This window comes from Lichenostomus cassidix, chromosome 5 (assembly GCF_008360975.1).
Source record: "Lichenostomus cassidix isolate B80296 chromosome 5, HeHo_3.0, whole genome shotgun sequence".
NCBI lineage: Eukaryota > Metazoa > Chordata > Aves > Passeriformes > Meliphagidae > Lichenostomus > Lichenostomus cassidix.
The window spans coordinates 6,563,937-6,576,323 of NC_139486.1; the positions used below are offsets into that span (position 1 = coordinate 6,563,937).

Genomic DNA, 12,387 nt, shown 5'->3' on the forward strand with positions numbered 1-12,387 from the left:
TGACCATGCCTAGTACATGTCACTCTTGACAGCAGAAAACAGCAGCTGTGGGCTGCTGTCACTGGTAGGAGTAGAAATTGAGTGAGAAGGTCCCTTGATGCCATTGCTGGTACCCAAAGCATAACACAGAAGTTTTTGGTTAAAACATCCTGCCAAAAAACTGCCTAAAGATGGGAATTCAGCTTGAAATAGTTGAGATTGTGCAGATTAAAAAGCTTGATTTGGTTTTGGGGGGCAGAGAAGCTACTGTTAGAGCTGTGACTTGAGTCCTATGTGATTCTCTGTGGTGTTCTGCCATCGATGCCTTGGAAATCTTTCACTGAAGCCTCGTTGAGTCTCCCATCTTCTCTGACAGATTGAAGCACTGGCCAGGACACTTGCCTGTACTTACAATCAGCCTTCACTTGATTGTTCAAGTGCCGTTGACTCCTCTCCAAAGGCAAGCAGATCAGCTAAGAAAAGTGCTAAAATTAAGGAACGGTGGAAGATGTCTGCTACAAAGGCTCTTTTGTTGTGGGCAAAAGAACAGTGTTCGCTGTAAGTTCCATCCAAGACTTATAATAAGCATGCTACACTCTGTATTACTGCTTTCCTCTAAATGTGGTGATATTTTTCTCTGTTTTTTAACATTACTTAGTGACAGCTTAGCAGAAAATCCTTTAAATTTCACATGTGATTACCAGCACTTTTAGCATCAATCAGGCCCCAAATGTTTTGACATGAGCCCTTTAAATATAATAAAGCAAAGCTCATCTTACTAATTAGATACAACAGTGTAATCTGAGTTGTTTGGCTTTTCTTTTTTAGGGGCTTCTGTGTGATAAGTCTAGTGGAATGTTTACATGATTTGCCTGTTTTAATCCTCTTGGTTGGCACTGATTCACAAAGTTTCAAGGATTTAAATTTTTTTTTTGATGGAAAATGTAGGAATTCTATGATTCCCACAACTCATGCATTTCTAACAAAACACTGCATGATCCCCAAGAAGGATCCTGATCCTGGAGGTCGTGGTCCCTAATTCCAACAAAATGTTTCCTTATGCTTGATGAACAGATAGCACTGCTGCTTTCAGTGGGACTGTTCACAGCACACAATCTGGAGCAGATACAGATATTTACATTTTCTTCAAGGGCTGCTGCTTCACTCCAGGATCTTTCAAATACGCTTTACAGTAATGTCAGCTCTTTCTCTCCAGCTTTTTGGTTGCTTTATGTTCTAGTAAAATCCTACTAATATTCCATGTTATTAGTGGAAGATAAAGGCCTTCATCACCACATCAGACACTTTCTGCCAGGAGAATGGCACTGAGGTTTGCCTCCTAGCTGTGTTTTATCAGAATATTAATTGGCACATCAAAACTAGTTCTTTGTCCATGTAATCTTCCTTTTTCTTTTGCCTGTTTTTCAGCAATACTGCTTGTCTGGTTTGCAGTATAATTTCTGAACTGTTATTGTGCTGAATTATCTTGTTACCAGTGAATCCTATAGTTTTTGGTAAAGGAATGAATTTTAAAGTCTTGGCCAATTGTTTTGTGACTAAATTTGATCACCTGAAACTCCACATCTTTTCCATGCTGTAACATACTCATAATATACAGGCTGTTTTTGGAAAGTTGTCCCAGAATTCACTGTGGCCTGCAGGGCTGGGCACCTCACAGCACTGTCCAGGCACTGTTAATAGAATATGATATAAAGACATTAAGCTAAATAAGAGGAAAAATAAATACTCTTCCTGCAGTGACACATCACTTTTAAGAGCTAGATTTTCTGAAATGCCAGTTCTTGGTGTCCTTACAGACAAATACATGTTCTGCAGTGCTTTGCTTGTTTCTTGTCCACCCCATAGAATGCATAGATGTTGAGCAAAAAGGTGATGTTTAGGAAGGACCTTGGATCAACAAGGCTTTATCTTCAGAATGCAATATAAGACAAAAAGAAATAGAGTCATTTTTATAAAAACACTATAAAAACATGCTGTTGTAGAAATTGGTAGTACTGTCTGTGTTGACTTGTGCAGAAGTTCAGTGGCAAGGTGGTTTTGGATTTGGTTCATACTCCATTTTACTGAATTTATATTCTATTTCTAAATTTGTACTTACAGCCTTTTTCTTCAGTTGTCCTAACATTTTGTTTCCTCTCATTTTTGGGATAGGCACGGCTCTGTCAGTGTCACTGATTTCAAGTCCAGCTGGCGAAATGGACTGGCTTTTTTAGCCATCATCCAAACCTTGAGGCCAGGTCTGGTTGATCTGGAGAAGGCAAAAGCCAGAAGCAATAAAGAAAACCTGAAGGAGGCTTTCAGAATTGCAGAACTGGAGCTGAATATCCCACGGCTTTTGGAGCCTGAAGGTAAATGATTAGCTTTTTAAAAATCTTCATTATTATGAGTAAGATTAATATAATTTCACATGGGAAAAAGTACAATTGTGCTTAAGTTTGAAATGGAATATTGATGTTTGCTGTAATGCTCAAACTTGAAGTTTGTTTGATAGCATCAGCTGTACTTAGGGACTGTAGGATTTTTGAATTGGCAACAACTGGAGGAACAATACACAGAAGAAAGGATATGAAACTTTCCTGTTCATGGGAGAGACTTTTTCATTAGTTAATCATGTTCTATTAAAATATTCCCAAGGAAAAAAATGTTCATTACATATTAATTTCTGTCAATGGCATGTTAAGCGAGCTGTTGCAAAATAAACATGTTTATGGTAATGTGTTTTAATAACTGCAGCATAGTGTGTAATTATGTGATCAGGCCTAGAAGGCTGCATAATTATGTAAATGGTGTATTGGCTCTTGTAGATGTTGACATTGTGAATCCAGATGAGAAATCAATCATGACTTACGTGGCTCAGTTCTTGCAATACTCCAAGAATTCGCCTGAGTCTGAAGAAGACATGCAGGTATGTCATGTGAGTTATCACTGAGGCATTTTCAAATCAATGTGCTTGCTTTGCCCAGTTTATAACCTGAGCCAGTAACAGACATTAGATCCTCTGATTGTGCTACTGACGGGGTTGAATTGGCTTGAACCTTCTGATGTTCCTGTGTGGTAGAAAAAAATCCATGTTACAGATTTTTGATTGATCATACAGGTGGAATTGCTGTGCAGGTTGTTCTGGTTTTCATTTAAGTATTGCAGAGGACATTTTCAAGCTTGGCTGTCTTCATGTGTGCTCTGAAGTCTGTGTGAGCATCAGAGGAGAGGCAGACAGGTTTGCAAATGCACAGAACAGCCAGCATTAAATTTAGCAGCTGACATTTAAAGTGGACAAAAGTTGCCACTCACAGGTAACACTGACCAGAAAAATACATTTTCTATTCTCTGTATTCTCCTGTGAGAGTTTAATTGGTTATTCACATGTCTCTATACTGACAGTCTCCTTTCAGTGGGACTGCACTCAGGTCTTCTCTTGATATCTTCATATATCCAGGTGCCACATTTAAAACTTTGGCTTTGCCATGTGATAGTGCCTGACTCAAAATTCATCAGGGTCCCCAGGAACTGTTTTTCAATAGCTTTGGATGGACTTCATCATATGCTCAATGAGTGTTGTTTTATGGCACAATGTAAACTAAAACCAATGCTTGCAAAATGGAAAAATGAAATTTTCTGCTCTAATTACCAGGAAAAAGTAAGAGAGGCCATGGGCTGGTTGGCTGCACAGGAGAAGAAGTTAGCAAAGCTGCTGGTGGAAACAGAGAATGAAACATATTACCACAAGTACAAAGTAAGTTGCATTTCAAATTTAACTGCTTCTTGTGAAAATAATCAGTTTCTGGAAATATATTTAATGTTTTTCATCTTCATTGCCTAAACTGAAGTGTTAAGTAAGTTTTTAAACAAAAGTTGGAAATCTGACAGTGAATTTGGTAAATACCCTCATATGATTGAAGGAAAGGCAGGATAAAATTCTTTCTGTTATGAAACAGAGATACTCTGCTTGGTTTCTGAGCAGGGCAAGCTCCTTTTGGAAAGAGCAAAGTAGTGTTTTAATTGACGTAGTTGAAGACTTGGACAAGATTCAAGCATGTAGGCCTTTACAGGGTTACCTGTGCCATTTCTGTGGTAATTACAACAGTAGGTTTTACCCAGCTAACGTTGTGGAGGAGTAGCTGAATTGCTGGCTCTAGGTTGTGCTGGAGCAAAATCTCCTTTGGCTCATATTGTAGCCAGAGTTTGTAATAAAATGGCCCATGGGGAGCTGTGAGAAGAGGAATTTTCCCTTTCTCTTGCTGGGAGGGGCAAACTGTGTTCTGGCTGCACTGACATTATGTTAAATACAGACTTAGGGAATGGCACCTATAATTTCAGACCCAAATACTGCCTGGGGACAAGTCTGCCTCTTGCTATCTTGCCTTTGCATGCATCACACCCTTTGAAGTTAATGGAACTCATACCAGTGTGTTCAAAGGCTGTGCTTGGCTCTGTTAGCTTCCATCTGACAGCTTCTGTGAATTACTCTTCTGTTTTATCCCTAGGAAATGATGTCATTTATGGAAACATTTAACCAAGAAAAAACCCCCTTTCTGCCTGTGTTGTCATCAAAAAGAGGTGAAGCTGAGCTGAGTGAAGGCCAGCAGCAGATGAGGGAAGAGTGGGATAAAGTGATCTCTCAGGTCAGAGGCATTTCTCACTCACCTTGTTACCAGCATGAGCATGTTGTATGAAGAAGCCTAAGTCTACCCCAGCAACTCACACTGGGAAAAGGAGGGAGATGATGCTTTATTTGGAATGATATAAGAGGTTTGACCCTGAACCTGAAGTCCAGAGAGTGTGAGTGGTGTTCAGTGCCCAAGAGGAGGCAGAAGGTGTGTTACCCTTCTGCCTCCTGAGCCTCAAGACTGTGAAACATCCCTGGAAAATGCCCTGCATCTCATCTTTGAGCACTCTTCCAATCAAAGTTTTTGGCCTATTTATGCTTTAAAGGTTATTTTGGGACATAATTATGGCTCAGATAGTGATGCAGCTGGGAAAAGTGTGTTGATATATTCCTTCCTGTGGCACAGATACTGATCTGGTCAGTGCTTTGCAGTGAGGTTGGCTGTGTTGGCTCTAACAGGATGTGTAGGGCCATGCTGGGAATTGCTCTTTCTGGAAGAGATGCTACCCTCTCAGCCCCATGACAGAAAGCTGTTCATCTCTGTTTCCCCCCCTGTTTTTGCAACTAGTTCACTATAAATTTTCCTGTTGCTGGGCCTTGGGATGGTCACCAGCAAAAAGCAGTAATGCCAAATTCTCTGTGGTGCTGCAGAGGTTACAGGCAGAAAGCAAACATGCTTTTCAGGTAAACAGGGCTGATTGGCAGCTGACTTCACTGGAATCTGTTTTTTTGAACAGTGCCAGGCATGCAGGAGTGGGTTCCTGGGATGTCTAGAGTACCAGCTTATGCAGCTTATATCATCATCTTGGAGATGGGGAAGAAAATAGTAGTGAGAGAGTTAATCCACTTGTTTTTCCTTTAAAGATTAATGAGTGGAAAGTGAAGCTGGACCAGATGTTGCCCTCCCCTCTGGACAGCATTGAGGCTTGGCTCCAGAAGGTGGAACGTCTGCAGGCAGAAGATTTGCCTGATTTGCAGGATCCATTCAAAGCAATGTCTGTCTTCAGAGAAATAATTGTAATATTTAAGGTATGCTGATCACAAAGGAAATTCTGCTTCAGTTTGACCTGGCAAAGCACTTGTTATGGAATTGCTGTTTGACGTTTTGGGAAGTGGTGTGCATATGTTTGTCTTCTGGAGATGAAAAGCTCTTCTGAACATACCTTTGAAGAATTATGAGTTTAATTAAATAACTGCATGGGTCTATAAGGCAAGTTTTTGACTTTGCTGGGGTGAGATTAGATTTGAGTACTATCTGAATGAGTAAATTATGCTATTCTTTTTTATGTGGTTCCTGCAACTTGTTTGGTTGTTAAGTAATAACACAGGATAATTGCATCCTTATCTTTAAATCTGTGCTTAATGCATACCTATTCAGAAAAGCACTTGAGCTGAAGGTTACATTCCAGCGAGTTCAAGAAGTTGATGTGTTTAAAGTTAAATAGTTCAAGAAATTTGTTTGTTTAAAGTTAAATATTTGCTGAATCCCTCTGTAGTCCCATTCAAGGCAAGGATAGATATTTTGATACCTTGGTACCATGCAGATTACTTATTCTGACCTTCAAATATTTGTACTGATAATAGTTTAAATGTCCTTTTGAGTTTGAAAATTCTAAAAGAGTAGATGTGTTGATGCCTGGTTGGTCATCATAATGCCCTACTTGGGTTTTTTATAAAGCAGTTTTCTGGTTTTGTGACACTGTGATTAAAGAGAATTTGAAAGAATGGGCAGTGGAGGTTCTTGCAAGTGGCTTGATAACACCACTTTTTTGTACTGTTGCTAGTCAGTTCCTGATATGAGAGATGGCTTTTAAACTGGTAACAGCTTTGCTAGTCTTCAGCCATTTGATCTAAGATTTTTTGTTGTTTAACCTAAGTACTTAAAACATTTTCAAGAATAAGATTGAGTACATGATGTAATTTCTTAAGGGATTTCTTTTTTCCCATTGAACATGTAGATAAAATCATTACATTCCTTCAGAAGAAGAAACCCATTAATGCTTAATTTCTGCCAAATCCACTTTTCTTGATGGGAAGACTTCTGATGAGCATTTTTTCCCCTTTCAGTATGTTTTGTGTGTAGGAATCATATTGCCAAGGTGGTACCTTATAATGGACATTTTACTTTCTCTTAAGATCTAGGAAGTGATCCACCAATGCTCATAACTGTCTGACTGATCCAGAGTTAAGATTACAAAATCCAGTGTTAGAAATCAGTGCACTATGCTTGTGGTTGAGGGCTGTCCCAGGATTTAGCCATTTCCACTAACATTCTTTGTGGCAAATTTTAGAATATAGAAATGAACTTTTAGCATATTATTTTTATACCATTGAGAAATATGCTTATCTTCTGTGCAAAACATTTTATGTTTTATTTCTAGGTAGGGAGTTAGGTGCTGAGACACATGCCTGTAAAATATTCCCCAGTCATGGGATACTGGCCATCAGATGGTAAATTTGATACCCTGTCAGTGTGGTGTTAGACAAATTTATTGAGCAGTCAAATGAAGTATGGAGCAGGTGACATAATAGATTGATTCAACAGGTTTTGCTATCAGTCTTTGCTAACACATAGCAAAGAAGAGCTTAATATCCTGAAGCTGTTTCAGTGCTGGTGTTTTGTCCTAAAGATGATAGTGAAAGTGCGGAAAAAACTGATAGCAGGAGTAGTGTAGGGTTGTGTTCCTTATATTGAACTAGATGCACAATGATAAGAAAAATCAGATAGTACTTTATATGCACTTTAGAAGGTGATGAAGTAAATACTTTAATTGCACTTTAATGAGTACAGACACTGGGAGATTGTGTTGTGCTGACTAATTCTTAATAGCTCTCACTCTAATGGCAGGTGACTTGGAGATTCCCAGATGAAATACTCTGGATCAAAATGAATGGCTTACTATGTCTTGTTCTCCCCAGGGCTTGATGGATTCTTTTGTTTCTCACTTGGACACCCTTCAGTCATTCAAGAATGAAGATGAGAAGAGTATGCCACTAGTCTTGCCTGAAAAATTAGAGGAAATGAAAAGAAGGTTGTGATGCTCAAATTCCCTCTACTTCATGTTGTAGTCTAGCTTTGCTGTTGACTTGCTGTGCTGTTGTGAACAAAGCACGTAATTTATCCATGCCTTGCAGAAAAAGAGCATTTCCAACCTAAGCACAGGCTGATCTCTCATTGGTCCAATCAATGTTTAATTATGTGTACAGAGTGGAGCTCATTAACTGGACTTTTTCAGATGCCCTTTGCTAGTGGGGATAGGAAACAACCACTGGGGATAGGAAACTTGAATATTTTGAATGCAGAAATTTCTCTGGTGGTGGGGATTCTCTAAATTTTAATTTCTGCCTTTAAAAATCACTGTAATCTACAGCTTGTACAACCCCAAATATCTATTGGAGGATATTTTAAAAAATGACTGGTGAATCTGTATCCATAACCTGAGATGCTTTTACAGATAGTAGATGCCCCTTTTTTTTTTGCACTTTTAAGGTTTTTCATACATTGAGTAGACAACATTGACTGCTCAATAGTTGCTGCTTAAAAAAAATGAACCATTGTTGTCTTGAAACTTTATTCCTCTCATAACAAAATGTTTACATACATGCAATTCTGATTTTTTAGGATAAAGTCCTTATGCATTAATGCCTTGGATATCCAATGGTTTTGAATAAACTTCTGGAACTATTTTCTGTTTGCAGATTCAGCAATATTCATTCCACAAACTGCAGCACTTTTCTTGAATACCACTATGGACTGTGCTCAGCTATTGCCAATGAGGTGATGGCAAAGCTAAATATCTGGGATGTGAAATATGGGGCAAAAGAGTCTGTGGAATCACTGCTGGAAAATTGGAATGTAAGTTTCAGATATATGTATCACATCCTGATGGTAATTCTTTCCCAACTTGCTTTGATTCAAACTTATGTCTTCGTCCTCTGAAGATATTATAGTTGGTAGATGCATGATGGACTGGTGAAATCTGGGATTTATTCAAAGAAGGGCAAATAGACTTCCCTAGAAGCTTTCCTTGCCCCCAACATCTTCCATTTACTGTGAATGAGAGTTATTTCTTCAGTCTGGAGAATTAACACAAGCCATGACTGTAATTTTCTCTCTGCCCCTTTTTATTCTTTATTGTGAAGATTCCTTTCTTTCTAGACTATAGAGCTAGCACTAGCAGCCCTTCCCTAGCTGCAATCCCTAGAAGCCTCTCTGGGGTAGTTGAGTTGTTGCTTTCTTCAAAACCAACCATTATTTGTGCTGCTGCCTCTTCCTTTTCCCAGCTTCTTTACCTGCTTATGCTTTGTGGTGAATATGAATTGTCTTGTTCCATTACATTTCATGCTTAGCTCAGTTTCTGGGCTCAAGTAAAGAAACCGATGCCACTTGTAGGCTTTTAGGAGGGGATGGATTGCCCAACCCCAAGTACTGACAGGATCCTGCATCAGGAGTCGAGGCAGAGCTGAACATGCTGATGCCATCAGTTTTGCCTCATCTCCAATTAATGGGATTCCTTGTGGATTCCATCTTAATGGACTTTCTCAGAGGATTCTCAGACTGGTAAATCCCTAGTTAAATTAGTGGGAATTTCACCAGCCTCAGAGCTGTAAAAGGAGGCAACAATAGGTTGTATAAAATAGCAATTTCAACCTCACCCTGTGGTGAGATGGTGGTGCAGAGTTAATCTGTGCTCAGTTTGTTGGTTCAGTTGGTTTCATAAATACTTATTATGTTACTTCTACAGTTGTGATTCATGGTCTTGCTCAAGCTGATAGAATATAGAGCTTTCCCAGGGAGTTTAGGGCTTGTTGCTGGCTCACCTTCTGGTCCCAGGATATGAAGTCCTGGCTGATGGTGATGTGGTGGCCCAGGTTTGTCACAGTCTCAAGGGAGGTTGTTTAGTAGCTTGCTGGGTAGGACATTTGTAGGAATGGGAAGTGCTGGAGTGAGATCAGCTCAGACAGAGAGGGGCTGAGGATTGACCCTCATTCCCTGTGCAAACACAAGCCTCCTCCTCTGCACTAATTGCTTCCTCTTTCACCCTCTCCATCCCCAGTTTGAATCTTGATCTATGTCAGAAATGAGGCACATTGATATTTCTCTGCATGAAGGGAAACTCACCTTTTCCTTTCATCACTTTTTTGACTTCTGTGACTAAATTCTGCCTGACTTGTTCTAGATGCCATTTCTCAATATTGCCCTGGGGCTGTAACTTTTTGAAAGAAGCAGTCCTGACTCATGCCGGGCTGTGGCTCAGGCAGTGGCATTCAGGTATTCATATTTCTATTTACTTTAGTCTCTGCACAAGCAGAATTAAAGAATAGGCCTGTTTCAGACTAAAGGGTGCAGCTGATTTTCTTGGTGGGCTTTGCTCAGTTTATATTTAACCTGTAGGTTGTAGGCTCATATTTTTAAAAAAATGTGTCCCAAGCTGTATTTCTTACCCAGTTTTATGTTGTTCAGTGTTACCCATACCAATTACTTTTCACTTTGGGCAGAATTTCATTGAAGAAAAGAAACTTGAAACACTACTAGACACTGCTACTCATATCTGTGAAGACTTGAAAAACATAAGTGGTCCTGACTTAGGTGAGCTTGTGCACATAAATTGATATGAAGATCTCTGTTTTGAACTGATGTGCTGTCAGGTTTTAATTCCATTTACTGTTCTGTGTAAACAGTGCTTCTATTTAATTAACCTCTCTTGTTTCCAAATGAATAACAATAATCCCTATTACATGTCCTAGCTGGAGATCCCCAAGAAATCAGCAAACTTTTAAAGACAGTGGAGTCAAAGATTTCCTCATGCAAAGACTATGTTTCCAATGTAAACACTACCCTACAGAAAGTCCTGTCCTCCTGGAGTAACTACACAGAAAACATCCACTTACTAAAGACATGGCTGGAAGAAAACAGAAATGAGGATCCAAAAGAGGTACATGGTTGGATTTCTCTTTGTTTGACAAACAGAGATACTTGGAAACCTCCTGGAAGAAAAGCATTAAATGTGACAGTGGCTGCTGCTGTTACTTTTCTGTTTTTCATTTTGGAAGTAAACTTTTGACAGGGTTCTGCTTTAAATGATTTCAATGCCTCTGTCTAGATCCCTGCTGACATCCTGGCAAAGAGGAATTCTATTCATGGTTCCTTAAATGAAGCTGGAAACCATCTCATCGAAGTCAGCAAAGAACAAGTTGGATCAAACATTGCAAAAGAGCTGAAGAAACTGAACAGGAGATGGGCAAAGTTCATAAAGAGGACACACTTTGTGAGTTACAAGTTTCTATTCCTCATTGCCATGCAACCTGCAGAAGAGTCATCTTTTCGAGACTTACCAGCTTGCTAATCAGAGATTGATCAATCTTTCAATCAGCTCAGGGTTGCCAGTTTTAAAGCATGAGGAACAGAGAGTACAGAGGCATCCCAGTCTTTAGTCTTTGTGACTCAGTTAAATTCTCATTATAACGGGATGGAAAATGTTCAATTTTTAAATTGAAACCCCAAAACCACTTACAAAAGGGAATCTTATTGCAGAATGCAACTCTTCATTCAGTGCTAGAGGTGGAAGTAATCAATTTAGCCTGTGCTAAATTTTACAATCTCTGCCTCAGCTAGTAGAAAGTAATTGCTGCATAGATATTTCTAAGGTTGTGCAACTTTTCACCAGCTCAGTTGACAGGTTTTTAGGCTGCTGTAAATCCCTATACAACCTGCCTAATGTTATACATATTAGATTTCCTAGAATCCTTTCACAAGAATGACATTTTCACTCTGCCTGGGAATATTAGAGCTCTTAATTTTCTGAGTTGGGCCTTTCATTGACATTTATTAAAGGTAGTGCTGTGACAGTAAACGGTGGCAAAAAATTACTACTACATTTTTGTAGGAGATGAGTTTAGTGAAAATGCAATAAAATCAAAGCAAGCAATCAAAGGGTGAGGGAGATCCAGAGTTTGCTAGAAAAACCCTTAATAAGAGATGCTTTAAGGAAATATATTGAGGAATCAGGTGTAAGGTGCAAGAAGCCTTTCTAAGGTCTTAGGGTCTTCCTGAGTTATTTTTCTGGCATTGCTTTGGACATTATGACTATCGTATGTATTACATTTATTTTTTTATCTAATAGGCAAGACCAAATGCCTGATCTCTGGCCTGTGACTGCCAGTGCCAATTAACTGTTAGCACACTTCCTGATCTTGATTTGACCAACACCAGCTACTGTTCTCTTGGACAATTTTCTGGTTTGGGCTGGGGGATGCTGCAGCCCAGGAGTTTTTCTCCATAGCAGTGTGGCTGCTTATAGGGGAGGGGACAAGGGGACAGGCCATATGGGCACAGGTTGTGCTGTCCCACCTGCTCTCAGGACTGATGAACTGAGCTTCACAAGGTTCATTTACCAATATGTTTGGCATTTATTTCTCCTTTGATTGATCCCTGTTGAGTGCTAAAGCTGGGAAGTGACCTAGGTGGTGACTGTGTTGGAGGAAGGCAGTGGAGAGATAATGGGAATGAACATCTTACCCTGCTCTTTGTTTATAGCTTGGAGAAGAGAGCACAGATGCTGCTGAAAAGACCACAGAACTTCCAGAGAGCCTGGAAAAAGTGGAAGAGCTCCTGGGAGGGGTGGACAGCTGGGCAGCAGAGATGAGACTTCTGCTTGGCAAGATCAGTCACGAGGGGCCTGTGGAACCTGAGATGGAGAAACACTTGCAGGTGAAAATGCTGCTTAAAATACTTGTTCCTCAGATTCTCATCTTGCAGCAGAGATTTGTGGCTGGGGTAA

The 12,387-nt window shown here is 39.7% G+C and overlaps 1 protein-coding gene across 4 annotated transcripts in view; it reads left to right on the forward strand.

The window, feature by feature from the left end:
* SYNE2 (spectrin repeat containing nuclear envelope protein 2) overlaps positions 1-12,387 on the forward strand; it is a 174,761-nt gene that overhangs the window by 29,673 nt on the left and 132,701 nt on the right. For all 4 annotated transcript variants that reach the window (XM_085061147.1, XM_085061143.1, XM_085061144.1 and 1 more), the window contains exons 7-18: positions 356-537; positions 2,152-2,348; positions 2,805-2,905; positions 3,632-3,733; positions 4,485-4,622; positions 5,471-5,635; positions 7,526-7,638; positions 8,306-8,462; positions 10,106-10,196; positions 10,355-10,542; positions 10,711-10,875; positions 12,144-12,317. In XM_085061147.1, the coding sequence (XP_084917273.1) occupies positions 356-537; positions 2,152-2,348; positions 2,805-2,905; positions 3,632-3,733; positions 4,485-4,622; positions 5,471-5,635; positions 7,526-7,638; positions 8,306-8,462; positions 10,106-10,196; positions 10,355-10,542; positions 10,711-10,875; positions 12,144-12,317 (1,773 nt within the window). The remainder of the gene's footprint in view (positions 1-355; positions 538-2,151; positions 2,349-2,804; positions 2,906-3,631; positions 3,734-4,484; positions 4,623-5,470; positions 5,636-7,525; positions 7,639-8,305; positions 8,463-10,105; positions 10,197-10,354; positions 10,543-10,710; positions 10,876-12,143; positions 12,318-12,387) is intronic.